Genomic DNA, 16,803 nt, shown 5'->3' with positions numbered 1-16,803 from the left:
GACCCCGGCATCCCCGTCACTCACACCGAGCATCCCCTGTACGGCCCCGTTAGGAGCGCACGGGTTCACTCCCGATCCCTCCCCTTCCCCCTCGCCCCGCCCCGGCCCCCGCAGCCGGGGGCGGCCCCGCTCGGTGCCCGCCCGGGGCGGGCGGTGCCGGGGCCCGCGGGCCCCATGGCGGCGGTGCGGGGGTGCCGAAGGGCGGCCGTGGCGGTCGCTGCGGCGCGGCCTGGCGGGGGCGGCCCGGGACGGGGACCGGGACCGGGTCCTGGTCCTGCCGCGGAACCGGCCCCGCAGCCGGTCCCAGAACCGGCCGCCCCCGCCACAGCCGCGCTCTACGTGCACGTGAGCGGGGACACGGGGCGGGACACGGGGACACCGGGGCTTGTTGTGTGTGCGGGGACCCCGGGCTTGCACTCGTGGGGGTGCATGTGGGTCCTGGGGCTTGTACGCGTGGGGAGAGGGGCCCCTGTGTTCACGCGCAGGACGGTGTACAGGGACCCAGGGGCTTCCACACGCGGGGGTGTGCGGGGACCGCGAGTTCACACACAGGGGATACCGAGGGACCCCGGGTTTGTACACGTGGGGATGCACGCGGGTCCTGGGGCTTGCACACGTGGGGGGGACACATGAGACCCCGGGTTTGCACTGGTGGATGTGAGGGCTTGGGGCTTGCATACACGTGGGTGTGTATGGGACCCTGGGGACCCCAGGGCTTGCATGCGTGGTGGGGCAGCGTGGCCTTGCAATGTCATGGGGCACAGGTGGGGCTCCCCAGCCATGCACTGGTGCAGGTTGCTGCGGGGGTCCCTGAGCCGTGCACATGAAGGGTCACACCTGTGGGTCGTGTGCCTTGTCAGGGGCACTGGGCTAGGGCTGTCCCCCCTCAAAGTGGGGTGCCTGGGGGTGGGGGCATGGCCTTCCCCCACACCCCCTGTGCCCATAGTGGCCCTACTGCCGCAAGCGCTGCTCCTACTGCAACTTCAACACTTACGTGGTGCCAGCGGTGGATGAGGCGGCCGTGCGCGCCTGCCTGGTGCGGGAGGCACACACCCTGCTGCGCCTCAGCCAGGTGCACAGGTGGGTGCACAGAGGGGCTCATGGCAGGGTACGGGGCCCTCCAGTGCCCACCTGCAAGTCCCCACCTCTGCTCTACAGCATCACCTCTGTGTTCTTCGGTGGCGGCACCCCCAGCCTGGCCAGCCCTCGCACCATTGCGGCGGTGCTGGAGGCTGTGGCAGGGGCTGCCCATCTGCCCGGCAGTGCCGAGGTCACGCTGGAGGCCAACCCCAGCTCCATGGACACATCACGGCTCACCGGCTTCAGGGCGGCTGGCGTCAACCGCCTCTCCATCGGCGTCCAGGTGAGAGGGGCTCTCTCTCGCGGCCCTGCAGCACCCCATGACCCCACTGTCACCACACTCCCTCCACAGTCGCTGGACGACGCCGAGCTGCGGCTGCTGGGCCGGGAGCACACGGCGGCGGAGGCACAGAAGGCCGTAGAGGCAGCGCGAGGGCTCTTCCCTGGCCGCACCTCCATCGACCTCATGTTTGGGCTGCCGGGGCAGAGCCGGGACACCTGGGCCCAGGGGCTGGAGGCGGCGCTGGGGCTCTGCGATGACCACATCTCCCTGTACCAGCTGACGCTGGAGCGGGGCACGGCACTGGCAGCACAGGTCCGGGGGGGGACCCTGCCCTTGCCCCCCCAGGACCTGTTGGCCGACATGTACCAGACAGCCCGCACTGTGCTGGTGGCCGCCGGCTTCCGCCACTACGAGGTCTCCAATTTTGCACGCAAGGTCAGGTACCCCCCATGCCATGCTCCCACCATGCCATGCTGCTCTCCAAGCAGACTTGGCCCCATCTCACCCCATGCCACGCTCTCCCTCCAGGGTGCCCTCAGCAAGCACAACCTCTCGTACTGGCGGGCTGACCAGTACATCGGTGTGGGGCCAGGTAAGGGGGTGAGGGGGAGCCAGGGGCGTGTGTGCGTGGCCATGTGCCCCCTGAACTCTGTTGTCCCCCTCCCTCACTGCTGCAGGAGCACATGGGCGCTTCGTGCCACAGGGTGAGGGCGGCTGCAGCCGGGAAGCCCGTGTCCAGACACTGGAGCCTGTTGCCTGGATGCGGGAAGTGCAGAGCCAGGGACACGGCACCAGGAGTCGGGTGGTGCTGAGCCCGCTGGAGCAGTAAGTACCAGGGTCCCCCCACGCTCCCTCCCCGTCCGTGCTGCCCCACAGCTTTCCATGTCCCCACAGGCTGGAGGAGGTGCTCACCCTGGGACTACGCACAGATGAGGGTGTCACACACGAGGTGAGGAGCCACCCATGGAGGTCCCCCACATCAACCTACCACTAATCATAGAATCATGGAATGGTCTGGGTTGGGAGGGACCTTAAAGACCATCTTATTCCACCCCCTGCCATGGGAAGGGACACCTTCCACAACACCAAGTTGCTCCAAGACCCATCCAACCTGGCTTTGAGCACTTCCAGGGAGGGGGCAGCCACAGCTTCTCTGGGCAACCTGTGCCAGGGCCTCACAGGGAAGAATTCCTTCCTAATATCTAAAGTAAAACTACCCTCCAGTTTGAATCCATTCCCCCTTGTCCTGTCACTCCAGGCCCTTATCCAAAGTCCCTCTCCAGCTCTACTGGAGACCCCTCTGGGCACTGGGATGCTGATGAGCCATCACTAGTGACCCATCACTGATGCCCCTCACTAACGCCCCTCTCTCACCCTGGGCATACAGCGCTGGGGGCACTTCTCCCCCCAGCTCAGCCTGCAGGCTGTGTTCGGGGTGCCGGGGGAGGCTCAGGTGCTGCAGAAGCAGGGCTGGCTGCTCCTGGATGGCAGGTGAGCCCAGGGAACCCGTGTGGGGAGCAGAGGGGTCTCCCCTGGTGCCCTGGAGCTCACCACCCCTCTCCCCCAGTGGTCTGCGGTGCACCTGGGCCGGCCTGGCCGTGCTGGACTCGCTGCTGCCCGACCTGCTGTGCCAGCTCCAGCGGTGTTGGGCACTGCCCGGTGCCCACCGAGGGGGAACCCAGCAGGGGACAGACACAGATGGACACGGTGGCCAGAATGTGGGGTCTGTGAGCGGCCACAACGGATAATAAAACACAAGAGCTGTGTGCTGGCTGAGGGGTCTTGGGGCAGCGGCATCATCCAGGGGGGTTTCCCAAAGGGCAGGTCCCAGTGTCCTCCACCCCGATGTCCCAGTGCCCAGTGTCCCGGAGCCCTGGTGTCCCCGGTGTCCTAGAGCCTGATGTCCTGGTGTCCCTGGTCTCCCAGTGTCCCTGAGTCCCGGTGCCCCACTATCCTGGAGACCCAGTGTCCAGGTATCCTGGCATCTCCTGGTGTGTCTGGGTGTCCCAGTATCCTGGTATGTCCTGGTGTATCCTGGCGTCCCAGTGTATTCCACAGTCCCTGTATCCCAGTATGTCCCAGTATGTCCCGGTATCCTGGTGTGTCCCGGTGGCCCTCAGTGTCAGTATCCCGGTGTATCCCGGTATCCCTCCGTGCCTGTATCCCGGTGCATCCCAGTGTTTCCCGGTATCCCGGTGTATCCCGGTATCCCTCAGTGTCAGTATCCCAGTGTGTCCCGGTATCCCTCCGTGCCGGTATCCCAGTGTGTCCCGGTATTCCGGTGTTTCCCGGTGTCCCTCCGTGGCTGTATCCCGGTGTACCCCGGTATCCCTCAGTGTCAGTATCCCAGTGTGTCCCGCTATCCCGGTGTATCCCGGTATCCCTCAGTGTCCCGCTATCCCGGTGTATCCCGGTATCCCTCAGTGTCAGTATCCCAGTGCATCCCAGTGCGTCCCGCTATCCCGGTGTATCCCGGTGTGTCCCGGCCGTGCCGCGGTCGCACGGCGCATGCGTGCGGCAGGGGTCGCGCGGGGCGGTGCCGCGGTGCCCCGGCAGGGGGCGGTGCCTCGCGGGGGTTTCGGGCCCTGTCGCGACCCGCGGGCTCTGTCGGGGTCGGGGCCGGGGTCCGGGGGTCGGCGGGACATGGCGTCGCAGCGAGGCAGTCGGCCCCAGAACCGGAGCCCCCCGGGTACGCGCGCCTGGGCAGCGGCGGCCGGGCCGGGCCGGGCCTGCGGCCTCAGCGAGGCCGGGGATGGAGCCGCCACAAACAGCCCCTTCCCACCCAGGGACCCCCGGGTCGTTATTCTTATAGTTTGGGTTTTTCAAATGAGCCGGTCCCAGCGGGAGGGACGCGCAGGTTAAGGTGGAGGAACAGCCCCCGGTGGGATCCCCTCGGCTCGGCCCGGCCCGGCTCTGCCCGGGTTTGGCTATTTCAGAGCTGTTTTGCCATTCAGGAGCTTCTGGAAATCCAGTGGTTTGTTGTGCTGGGTGACTGCAGGGAGGCTGTATCCTTGCGCTAGCAGCTGGAGCAGGAAGCTTCCCAGGATTTTGTTGTTCCTCCTGCAGGGAGCTCTATTTATCTGTATTTATCTCATCTGGAATAAAGGGTGAGACAGTTGAATCCTGCTTGACCCACTTTGGTCCTTGCTGCTTCTGAGAGTTTGATTTTTCCAATTACAAAAGATACTGAATTCAGTTGTTCTGTGAAACCTTAAAAAAAAATAAACCACAACACCGAACGTGGTCAGCTGGAAAAGATTAACCAGGCTGAAAGAGGAAGGTGGTGTTTCCTTGGGAGACTGAAGAGGGGGTCTCTTCATGTATTTTTCAGGCAAGAAGGAAAAGACCTCTGAACAGCCCAGTTCAGCAATTTCAGAAGAGCCTGAGCCCGAGCCTGAGCCTGAGCCCAAGCCCGATCCAAATGTTCTGCAAGGAGAGGATATCCAGGCACTTGCAATTAAGGTGGAGGACCTGCAGAAAGTACGTATGAGTATTTCTACTGGTAGAAAAAGCTGCCTTAACTGACATACTCTTTTTATGTGTTTAACAGAGGGTGCAGCCCATTTACTTAAGCCAAAACTCACTCTTGCAGTTGAGTTCTTACTCCATTTTGTCTGTCGTGCTCTTTATCATGATAAAATGTCACATCATTAGGTGCAGTGGCAAAAACCAAAGAATTGTCAGTCTTTACACAGTACTTTCAACTGGAAGGATAAATCATCTGCCTCTCCAACTTCATGGTCTCATAAGACCTGTAAGTTGTTTAATAGCTTTCATGGCTTTCCTTCCAAAACTTGAGTCACAGTGTGTGAGTGGAAGCATTCGACATCGAGTGACACAGCAGCAGAAATCTCTTGGGAAAGTGATTTAAAACTCTCCTTTTCCTGCCCCTGTTATAAACCAGAGTTTAGAGGAATGAGGCAGCAATTGAGCTGGTGTCTCTGTAGCTGCATAACATGCCTCATAGGGGAGGAATCAGAGAATCATAGAATGGTTTGGGTTGGCAGGGACATTAAAGATCATCTCATTTCACCCCCCTGCCATGGGAAGGGACACCTTCCACTATCCCAGTTTGCTCCAAGCCCCATCCAACCTGGTCTTGGACACTTCCAGGGATGGGGCAGCCACAGCTTCTCTGGGCAACCTGTGCCAGGGCCTCCCCACCCTCACAGGGAAGGGTATCTTCCTAATATCTAATCTAAACCTACTTCTTTAGTTTTAATCCATTCCACTTTGTCATGTCACTCCAGGCTCTTGTGGAAAGTCCCTTTCCAGGACTCTTACAGTAACTGTACTGATATGACCTCTGCATATCCTAAAAGCATCAGATGGATTAAAGGTGAGTCAGTGTGTACCTTACTGCACTGTTACTGTTTATTTCCTGCAGGTTCATGCTCCACGCCTTCCCCATGATGCTGGGAGAGTTCCAGTTAGGAAGAATTACCTCGTTCGAAAATACCGACCCAAGGAGGTGACATATCTTGTAGCACATCCCGCTTCCCCCAAGGCACCCAGGCAACCACTGACTTTTCCTGGTAGGGTTCAACTTCACATCTTATCTCTGGGTTTTGGTTTTGCTAAGCCAAACTTTAGTGACCTGGCTCTGGGGCTGGGTATTTTTTCGTGTGTGTGTTTTAGGACCAAAAGAGTTTGCTGATGGCTGCGAAGAGATTCTTCCTCATCACATTTTGGGAAGTGTCCAGGAGTTTAAGATGGAAGTCTGGGCCAGAAGAAGCACTCGGGTTGGTTTGTAAAAAGTTAGGAAAATGCTGCTGTGTGGCACTTTTCCAGAGGTGGAGTGTGGTGCCAGCAGTACCTTTCGATGCTTTCCAGCACCTATCAGGAGCAGGTCAGGGCTGAGGTGTGGTTTTCCCAGCCTCGTCACACTCTGCAGGGAGGGTTTGCCATCAGAGAAACTGCACCAGCAGGTTTTGGAGTGCTGTGTGCAGGACCAGGTCATGGAGGGAACAATTACACAGGCTTCCTCTTCCCTCTGTGCTCTTCTGTTGGCATCAGGGAAGAGCTGGTGTTGCAGCAATGGCATTGCTGGAGTCTAATTACTCAGATAAATCCTTCCGTTGTCTCGAGTGTGTTCCTACTGCCCTGCTTTTGTTCCTCTCAGAGTGCTAATGTAAAAGTACAGTCAATCTGAATAACTCTTTTCTCCTGCTCTCTCCCATTTTTGTTTTGGTGTGCATGAAGAGGTTCATTTAGTGTTTCCTTTCTCATCAGACAGCAGATGTTATTGAGGTTCCTCGTCCAGATGTTACTGCAGCAGCTTTGAAAGAGAAACATGGAGGAGAGAAGAAGCAAAAGGCTCCTCAGGCCCAACTAGCAGGGCACAGAGCTCTCCAGAACTGGAGCCATCATATGGCAATCAGGAAAAAGCAGGAGAAACACCTAGGAGGTGAGACAAAGCTGCAGAGGCCTCCTTCTGTAAAATTCTGTATGTAGGTGGGGGAGTTTGATGTCCCCACACCAAACTGCAGTGGTTATCACCTACCAGGGTTAATCCTATTGCCATTGCAGTCTAATTCCATGTTCTCAGAGCTCCCACACGTGCTAGTGGCTGTGGATGTGGTGGGAGAGTGAGCTGGTGGCTCTGGGTGGGGCAAGGACAGTGGATTTGGCAGGGGCCAGTGTAAGTGGGTTACAGGTGAACAACAATAGTGTCAAAGGGTGTGCCCAGAAGTGCAGCACCAATGATGTGACATTTCCTCTTTACAGAAATTCTTCAGAAGCCAGAGAATGAATTGATGATGAACATCGCGGAGAATTACAGGCAAGTCATGGAAGAAAGGGACCTCATTGACCGGAGTCTCCCCTACCTCCATCCTGGAAAGGTGAGAGCCTGTGTGTCCTGAATGTGCTGCTCTTGTGAAACAGCACAGGCGCTGGTGTGATGAGTAACATCCCTGAAGAACTGTCAGTAGGTATTTATCAAAGCCACTCTTGAGTCCTTCAGCCTGGTGTGTGAGCAGAGCTTTCAGGGATTTTAAAAATAAAACCAGGAACTGTGCTATCCATACTACTCAGAGGAAAGTGGGGATGAGCAAGTGCCCTTTCTGGACTCTCAACAAAGACTGTCCTGCCCAGGGAAGTGACCTGGGAACATGTCACAATTGCTGTTCCAGGGGGCAGAGAGATCTGATTGATTCAGACTTGGATTTTAGTGATTGCCACGGAGAAAGGGGTATGGGCAAGGCAGGAGGATTATGGAAAGATCCTGTGTTAAAATAATTTTTTTACATTTATAGCACTGTCAAAGAATTTGCATTTGTGTGAGGCTTTATTTTAATATCGTTCAGCCTTCACGTAGCACTAGGTAGAAGAAAGTTCTTTTGTCTTTGACAGCAGCCTGATAGAAATTTTGGCTTACTCTGCAGAAAGGGATAATTCATAGACTATTAAAATGTTCATATAGGCAGGATCAGATCCTTTCTAGTCCCTATGAAAATAGCAGGTAGCTGTACAACTCTGTATCAGTGGGAGCCTTGTTTTTCACCACAGGGATTCCGAGTAGGAAGTGAGTTCTGGAGCCAGCCCGACCGTATTGGAGATGAACTCACCGGCCTGATGCTGACACTGACTCGGACAGAACGTGGGGACCGAGAGCCAATCACTCATGTGGGCAAACCCTGCACTGTCCAGAAGGAAACAGGTAAGGGAGCACTGCAGAGAGGTGTTTCCACAGAAATGGGCCACAGGTGTGGAGGGAGCAGCTACTTCCCAGTCATCTGTTGAGCCTCCTCTTTAAAACACCACGAGGCCTAAATTTGGCAGAGAGTGAAATTTAATAGGCATGTGAGTATGTAGAGAGTGAGCTCTTGTGTGGGTATTTCCACAGCTCTGAAGCCCCCAACGAAGATTCCTTGCCATCTAACCTGGGATAAGAGTCTTTTCCTGAAACATCGGCGGCAGGAGCTGAAATCTGTCCTGGAGGAGCTGGGTTTTTATAAGCCGGTAAGACCAGAGGAGCAGGGACATTCTTTGTGTCTCTTGTTTCTTGTCAGTAGAGTAACATAAAATTGCCAAGAACTGAGTCTGAAAAAGCATTAGGAGTCTAAAACTTAGCCCCACAGTACTTTTCTTGGAAGTTCTGACATTTCCAGAGGGCCACACCCATGAAGGAGTTGTCTGGCCTCCCAAAGTGTTGTATGGAGTGATCTAGGAGCCTCAGAATAGGACCCCAAACCAGCAGCATGAAGCTGCCAGGACCTAGGCCATGAAAAAACCTGCCAAGTAGTGGTGTAGGACTTTGATTTAGTGCCCCGGGACAGAAGGAAGACACTTCAACCATGTGGAAAACACACATCTAAAATAATCTGAAGGCAGGTAGTCCCTCCTCCTAAAAACAGAATAAACCTCACTTTTTTTGTCTTTGAAACGTGTCTCTGGGGATGAGAAATGTGTGTGAGGGAGACTTTTCCCATCCATGCATCATTTGTAGTGGGGAATGCAGTCATCTAGGATTCTTGGGAAACTCAGAATTGGTTCCTTCCCGAATCTCTTGAGCATTCTTTGTATACCTCTAAAAACCATTGTAGGAGCAAGATACTTCAACTTCACTTTCCTTGACTGAGTTGGTGCATTTGACTGGTATTATAATTTCCTTTCTATATAAAAAAAGAAATCCTGAGTTGATCATCTTTGTGTATGTCCAGGATCTGGAAGGACTGGAGCTGATTGGTAAAGGGCAGCCATTCACATCTGTCTCAGCAGAGGCTTCTCCATGTTCCGCTTCTCCATGTTCCACTCCTCCTGAAGAGATTGAGTAAGCTTTCCTTCATGGCAGAAGTAAAGAGTTTTGGATATGTACCACCAGTCTATAAAGGTACCCTTAGCTGTTTTTAGCCAGAATGGAGAGGAACCTCCAGTGGGCACAACAAAAGGCATATTTTAATATAATCACCAGATTTAAAAATCTTTTTGCCTTGAGGTCTTGCATCTAAGGAGCAAGGCTCTGTCCTTAAGGAGAGGAGTGTGTGGAAAAGCATTAGTTGGGATTAGTTCTTACAGAGTCTTGTAAATTATCCCTGGTTCTCCCCTCTCTGAAAGTGAATTTCACTCCATGAAAATGCTGGCTTTTGTTTTCTGTAGCAGTGACTCCTGCAATGTGGCTCCAGAAGAAGAAAAGCATCTATCTTTAGTTTTCTGTGGCAAGCCTGCTCGTTGGATCAAGGGCATCACTTCTTGCAGGGTAATTGTGAGATTTTAATTGTTTAGTCAAGCTAAGCCTGTGTGAGTTCCCAAGTCACGACTGTACAATGGGTGTCACTCCCAGGCCACAGAATGGGGAATTTATTCTGAACATAATAGAGTATCCCTCTGTTTGCTCTGGAGAGATGTAGGGACAGAAGGGGTTGCTCTGGCTGTGGTGTGAGCTTAGATTCCCAGGCTCTCTCTGTATAATGACCACTTCACCGGACCTGCCTTACAAGTTCTACCAAGGTTCAACCCCTTATTTGAGTTATGACTTCATGCAGGATAAATCCCGCCAGATAGAGCAGAAATTGTTATCTTTTTCCTCTTTGTTGCAGAATGAAATTGGTGTTGCTGCCCGGCTCACCTTCGAGACTCTGGCTGGTGAGGAGGCCGAAAGCTTCCTGACGGTGAGCAATGATGGCACAGCTGCCATCTGGTACAGCTGGATGAGGCTGCCCCAGCAGATTCCCTCCAGAGAAACCAAGGGGAGGAGGATGCCATGTTTTTACTTTGATACCAGACCAGGTATGAGACCTTTGTACCTCAGCCAGAGAGCAGGTATTCGGGAGTTTCCTGAGATGTGGAGTCTGACTAATGGCACAGCACTGCTGGGTGATTCTCCTGAGGAAGCTCCTGGGTGTCAGAGCTGACTCACCCCAAAAGAGCTGTGCAAGGCAGATCCCTCTCATGAAACCTAAAGGAAAGGAGGTTGCTCCTACTCTGAGTGCAAATGGGCGGAATATTGAGAAGTGAATCATTTTCTGATGGCAAATGGACCATCATCTGCTGGAGAACTGAGCTTGCTGTAGAAGGAGCATGCAGTGGAAATAACACCAGTTCAGTAGCATGGGGACTGGGAGTAAATCTGGAAGGAGAAGAATAGCTGGATGAAGTGTGATAACCAGCTAAACTATGGTGAAAGAGTCTCCTACAGAGACAGGGACACTTGGGGTGGGGTTGGAAAAGGGTCAAGTTAACCAGGTGGCTTCTTGCAGACCAATGCATTTTCTCTCTTATTTCAGGTGTCATTTTGCCTGGAGAAACTCGGAGGTTTTCCTTCCTTTTCAAGTCGAGGAGAGCAGGCATTTTCAGTGAGCCCTGGGAATTTAGGACACATCCTCTGTTATTAGGAGGAGCTCTGCTGCAGGTGACCCTTTGGGGAATTGCTGTGTATGAGGATAAATTGGCTGACTTCAGAGAGAATCTGGAGGTAACCAAGCATGTGACTGGGTAACTGTGAGCTTTGAACTTTATATGCAAATAGAGGATAAGGGTGGGAGTGAACAACTGGTATTTTTATTGCTGTGTAATTAGGGCTGGGAGTGAGATGATTTACAGAACGTCTGTACATACTTGAGCAGGTTTGCTAAGTAACATGGGGGAACTTTGCAGTCTTTTGTAATGTTGTTAGTAAAGACATGACTGTGTCTCCTGAAGTGTTCACGCTGGCCCTTTAAAAATGAATTTTCTGTTGGTAATTAATTTCATTAGTTACTTAGTGGAGATGGGATTGTGTGTTGCACACTATGGTAATTTAAGGTATAAAATGAAAATTACACTACGCTTTGAAAAGCATAGTTTGAGGGAGGATTTGCAGGGTTTGTTTGAAAAGCTGTTGGCAGTACTGCTGTGCTCAGCGGGGTTTGCAGTTATTCTTGTCCTTGTAACCCTGTGTAATGTATGTGTGTGGTTACTGGCGTGGGAGTGAATTTGTTTGTGTGTTTGTATGTGGAACGGGGACTCACACATGCTGTTCTCGTTGTGGTGCCTCAGAGTGACCTGGCTGCTCGAGAAGGTGCTGCTATTGTCAAAGACAATCTCAGTGAACTTCTTGACCAAGTTCGGACCCCGGAGCGCACCCCATCTCCTGCCTGTGCCACCGAGGAAGAGTTGTTCCACAGGAAGAATCCCGGGGTGATGTTTGCTATTTGATGGGTAACTGAAGTAACAGGGAGGGCAGATCCATGGGGCTGGTGCATCCCTGGGTTTCTGGAGCTGGCAGAATCTGCCATGGAGGCTTTAACAGTTGGGTTTGAAGAGGAAAGGCAAAACTTATGTCTGTTTACTTTTTCCCTGTTATCACAGTTTTATTATCAGTATCAAGTGGTAAAGCAGCTGCACAAACTATGGAGACAGTACATGACTGTGCCTTCAGCCTTCGAGGAGAAAGTGCCCTCGGACCAGAGGAGCACTGCAGAGGAGGACACAGAGTACCAGGAGAGCACTGTGGAGCCTCTCCCTGCTCGGAGCAGCACCACGGAGCTCCCAGGTGGGAAGAACTCACTAGAGGAGGCTCTGAGGCAGAAGATGAGCACTGAGGAGGAAGAAGCAGACCCGTCAGGATGGAACCTTTCCCTTGACGACTTTAAACAGGTGGTCACCTCTGTTCCCACTGATGCTGTGACAAGCTGATGGTGTTTTCATTTCCCTTCAAACAGCCCAGCCTGCCGCAGTGTGGAGCCCACCCAAAGGTCTGCTGCCTATGTGCTGGGAGTTAGAGATGATTTATGATGTGTATTGGCTCTGCTGACCACACCCTCAGTGCTCTTGTAAAGAGATTCCCAAGAGAGACTTTGTGGGCTGTTGTGTGAAGAAGAAAAGAGAACCAGACAACATAATAGATATTTTAAGCTCTTCCCCCATTAGCTTTCTGTCATCCCAGGACTGAATGCGGGGGGCAGGCTAGTCTTACAGCCTCCCGTGGCTCCCCTAAGGGCTCCTTGCCTTGGAGAGTCCTTCCTATTCATCAGAGAACTAAGGGGGCACTCATGACAGGCTGTGGATAAAGTACAGACCTCCCTAGATTAAAGCAAGAGTGGTTTGGATTCTGTCAGCGGTTTTTCTGTAGTGCTCTCTTGGAAATCTCTCTGCTTCTTTTATAACTAAGCTTTACTTGGGAGCCTTGCAGCTCTCTAGAATCTCTGTTCCCCAGCACACCTGTGAAGTTGCAAAGGGGCTTACTGTCAGTCTGATGGGGGAATCTGGGATTGTTCCCTGGATCTCGGGGACCTTGGCCAAATCCCAACCATATAGGAAGCCACATGTGTGAGTGTAAGTGCCCAGTGCAGCCTGGTTTCAGGCCAGTGTCCAGGGAGAGAGCCATGGTGGTTCCGTTGAGCTCAGGGCCCATGGACTGGGAATGAACCCTGAGAAGTGCTCCACACACCCTCTGTCTTTTCTCTCACAGGCCATAATGTCAATCCCTGGGGAAGAGCAGCGGGAAGAAGCACTGACCCAGCTCAATAAGGCAGCTCTGGAGCTGTGTGTTGAACAGAGGCCAGTTCAGTCAGACCTTCTGTATCCACTCTGGTGTGTTACCTTTGCAAGGAAAAAGCTTGTGAAAGCACTGTGTGATCAACAGCCTCAGCGAGCTCTGTTGCAAGTGTTGTGATTCAGAGTGCAGATAATTATATGAGGTCTAGAAGTCATCTTTACACTCTGGTTTTTTTATAGCTTAATTGTAGCAGCTGTCTAGGACCCAAATGCCTTTTTTTTTTTTCCTTCTGGAGATAAGTTTAGAATATTAAATGCATGTAATTTTGGAGAGTGTACAAGATTATTTCTGGCAAGGTTATTCTAGTCTGTATTTAGGAAACCTTTGGGTATTTTCTGTACCCTTTTACTCAGATAACTGTCTCCTCCCTCATACAGTCTCTCTGTTCTTTGCTCAGGCTTTCAGACTGTAAACATATCAACAGCTTCTCGTTGCTTCTAAATTAGAAGGATGCAGGTTCCTCTTGGTAAACACAGAGCAGGTTGATGCTGATTTATCAATGTGTGTCATGTTGAGGAGCAGACCTAGTTTCACAGTAATATTTATGGGTCCCTGTGAACCTGTTGATTTGCAAACCTTTGAGACCTTGGAGAGATCTAACATGAGGAAGGCAGTTTAGCATCTCTCTGCACAGATATTTAGACTGTGGGTGTTGTTTTGTTGGTTTAGTTGTATAGAGCAGCTCTCAGCTGTAAGGTGCCTTTACTTCTGGGGACAGGGTTAAAACAAGGTGGCAATTGCTGCACTGTCTCCCTTCTGATCCTGATCCTTTTCTCAGCCTCCAGCTGTGGCGGGGAGCAGTTGATGACATGGTGAGTCACGCTCTGAGGCTGAGATCCCTGTATGGCTTGCTTAAGAAGGACACCTATGCAGATGCTGTTCCAGAGGAAACAGGTAAATGGTAGTTTTAGCACAGCAGCTGCTTTCTGTGGACTGTTGGAAATCCAGAAAACGTGATGAATTTCGACTGAAATTTCAATTTCAGCAGGTCCCTCTCAAAGCTTTTATAAGAAAATGCATCAGAAAAAAAAAGGCAGATTGTGTGACAGTCACAGTACTAATTGTGATCTGTGGTTTGGCATCAGTAAAAAACCACCTCGCAAAAAAGCCTTTTAATTCATCTACGTGTAGCTGTGGTTTTCACACAGACTGACCCAGCAAACACTGCCTTACTATTAGCTGTCTTACAGGCTTGTTCTGATACACATCTGAGACCTCTTCACAAAGCTCTTCAAGGTATTGTTTTTCAGTGCAGTACAGCTCAGATTAATAAAAAGAGGGAAGTACATTGCAAAAGTAATACACTCCCACTGCGTTAGTGCAGTGGGCTGGTCTTTCTGGATGGGTGGATGCTTTTGGGTAACTGAAATTCTTTCTTTGGTAGAGGAAGTAAAGCAAGGAGGAGAAAAAAAAGGAGGAAAGGAAGACAAAATAGCCACTAAGAAAGAAGAGAAAAAGGATAAAGAACGCAAAAAAAGTAGAGCGACACCAGGGAAAGAGAAAGTGGTATGTGTTGGGATGTCTGGTGAGCCCTGAGTGCGGGGGACAGTGTGAACAATTCTGAGGTTGTGTATCCTGAGTTTGAACTGATTTCTAACCCAGTGGAAGAGGTGCTGCTCCTGGGAGGTGCATCTTGCAACAGTCTGAGCGGTGTTCTGACCCATGTCCCTTTTTTTCTTGGTCTGTCCCTGATTAGGAACATCAAGGCAGCAGAAAGCTGAAAGCGAAGGATGAGAAGCGGACACCTTCCATTGCATCAGTGAAGGTGAAAGAGGGAGCAGAGCCCCCAAAAGTAAAAGATGAGAAGCGGGTATCTGCTGCTTCATCACTGAAGGAGAAAGAGGGAGCTGTAACTACAGAGGGAGTAGAACCTCCTCAGGAGCAGGTGGACTCTGTTTCATTTGGAATATACCAGGAAAAACTCTATATTGAAGTGAGTCTGACCAAAGCTTGTATTTGTTGGGTTTTGTCCTTTTCTTGGGGTTTTTCTTTGCTTGTAAGTTACATTGAGGCTCAGGAGGAGAGGTAAACATTTTTTTAAACTCAGAAAACTGACAGACATATGTCCCTCATGCTGCAGCAAGGTAAGTGTGAAATCCAGATTAAGATGCCCTTTATTCCAGCCTGGAATCTGTTAGAAGAAATCCAGCCATCACATAGCCACATGCGGGACTTCTATCTGGGATGTCTTCAGCATGCTTGTGGACTCTTGAGGGATCAGCTGAATTAATTGTACCTCAGATAATGTTAAACACACTTCATAGCCAGAGAAGTTATTACTAGAGCTCTGTTAGCAGGCTGCCACTTCTGTGTGGTTGTGTGTGCCCATATGATAATGTACTCCAGTGTGAGAAACCATCTCTGTCAGTCTCATCCTCAGGGTTTCTTTGTGTGTTTTCACTGCAACTGTCTTCTCTTGATTTCTGCTGCAGGTTTACAAGCTGCTGGATTCAATGGTGAGTGAAATGGTGTCTTTATTTGAGGATCTAAAGCAATAACGTGCTCTGCAGTGGGAGAGGAGAAACCATTTGCATGTAGAAATAGCTTTAAAAAAATAAATAAATAACCATATGTACACAGATTGAGTGGATTCTTCTTTCTGAAGTGATTCAGTGATTACAAATACTGGGCTGCCTCTTTTCTGACATGCTGTGATGTGGGACTGTTGCTGGATCATCTGTTACTGCTACAGATGATCACTTGCCAAGAAGAGACAAGGCAAGAAATATCACTGCCTCAGAAAACGTTAGGACTAGAAAATACTGGCATTTCTGCTAAGGAAGAAGAATTTAAAAGTGCCAGTCAACATGAGGTGTGTGCTTTGTTTGTCGATTGTGGTTGGATGCAGGTGAGTGAGCAGGGTGTCCCTTTGTGCTCAAGAGCACTGGTACAAGAAAAGTAACTTAGACAAATCCATCCCATTTTTGATCATATTCTTGGCTGCTTGTCCAGTCTCCCCCTGGGACTGGCTGACAGCAGGCTTCTCTGAGGCATTCTGGATCCCAGTAAAAGCACTATCCCAAGGGATATGCCAACCTGCCTGGTTTTGTATCCATGAATTTCCATCTTGTGCTGATCTTGCCATTTTTTCCCATCCAGCTCAAGGTACCCGTGCCCCATTTTGAGCCAGCTCTTACTTGTTTCCTTCCAAGTCTAATCACTCTTGAATTAAATGAGTGAAATTTGTGCTATAAATGTTGTGAGCATGGTAAGGCCTCGTGTTAGAGCCACCCCTCCTGTCTGTCCATCTGCCTGTGTGTCTGGGCTCATCACTGCTTTATGTCTGGGTTTCCTTCTGCATCACAGCTGGAATAGAGCTTTTTGTGGAGGCATCCCAGGCCTGAGTGTGGCATGCTGGGCTTCAGTGGGAGCAGGTTCTTAAGGCAGAGCGAGCTGGTTGTGGGGTCTGTCGTGACCTGGCATCGAGAGACCTGTGTCATGTTGGTAAAAGTGCCACCTTCCTGCCAAAGCAGCTGGACAGCATTCCCGGGAAAGGCTTTGGCCCTGTAGAGCAATGACATCAGTGCAGATCATTAATTGAGGTTTGTGATACGTCTGGAGTTCTTAGGCAGCAGATGCATATCCGTGCTGAGCACTGCTGTTACGAGTTGTGCGGCGTCACTGCGCGGTGGCACCGGGCGTGTGTGCCTCGGGCACGTGCTCCTGTCCTTTGGCAGCCACACTGACACAGTCTGGAGCTGCACAGAGCGTGAAATAACTGTGCCTTCTGCAGAATTGGTGTCTTTTGCTTTCTCATTTTAACTCCTGTGCTGTCTGAGGAGAGAATATATTCTTCCTCTTGGCTCCTGGCAGTACCATGGCAAAGCACAGCTTATTTTTTTCGCTGGCCAGGTGAAGCCCCTCATGTTTTGAGATGTTTTCTCTTAGTGGAGTATGGGGAAGCATTTTGGCTTCTGTGGCAGCAGGAGCCTCCTCTGGCTTAGCGGGCACAGACCCACAA

The 16,803-nt window shown here is 51.6% G+C and overlaps 1 protein-coding gene across 2 annotated transcripts; it reads left to right on the top strand.

Annotated features, from left to right (window-relative positions):
• Window positions 1-251: 251 nt before the first annotated feature.
• Window positions 252-15,423, top strand: LOC113952366 (MYCBP-associated protein-like). Of its 2 annotated transcripts, XM_027654374.1 has the most exons (25): window positions 252-345; window positions 947-1,080; window positions 1,159-1,798; window positions 1,892-1,955; window positions 2,041-2,188; window positions 2,258-2,312; window positions 2,931-3,090; window positions 4,695-4,843; window positions 5,751-5,898; window positions 6,002-6,105; window positions 6,596-6,770; window positions 7,091-7,206; window positions 7,874-8,024; window positions 8,211-8,326; window positions 9,028-9,137; window positions 9,464-9,563; window positions 9,904-10,093; window positions 10,591-10,778; window positions 11,342-11,482; window positions 11,654-11,941; window positions 12,756-12,877; window positions 13,621-13,736; window positions 14,227-14,348; window positions 14,539-14,775; window positions 15,275-15,423. In XM_027654374.1, the coding sequence occupies exons 3-25, from the start codon at window positions 1,298-1,300 to the stop codon at window positions 15,338-15,340; spliced, it is 3,567 nt and encodes a 1,188-aa protein (XP_027510175.1). In that variant the 5' UTR covers window positions 252-345; window positions 947-1,080; window positions 1,159-1,297; the 3' UTR covers window positions 15,341-15,423. The 2 variants fall into 2 exon arrangements, with proteins under 2 accessions (XP_027510175.1, XP_027510176.1); XM_027654375.1 differs by lacking the exons at window positions 252-345; window positions 947-1,080; window positions 1,159-1,798; window positions 1,892-1,955 and adding an exon at window positions 2,751-2,854 and having other exon boundaries at window positions 2,071-2,188; window positions 2,931-3,086.
• Window positions 15,424-16,803: the final 1,380 nt, after the last annotated feature.

This window comes from Corapipo altera, unplaced genomic scaffold, assembly GCF_003945725.1.
Source record: "Corapipo altera isolate COAL_440 unplaced genomic scaffold, ASM394572v1 343, whole genome shotgun sequence".
NCBI classification, from domain to species: Eukaryota; Metazoa; Chordata; class Aves; order Passeriformes; family Pipridae; genus Corapipo; species Corapipo altera.
This window is presented reverse-complemented; position numbering and strand designations above follow the sequence as displayed.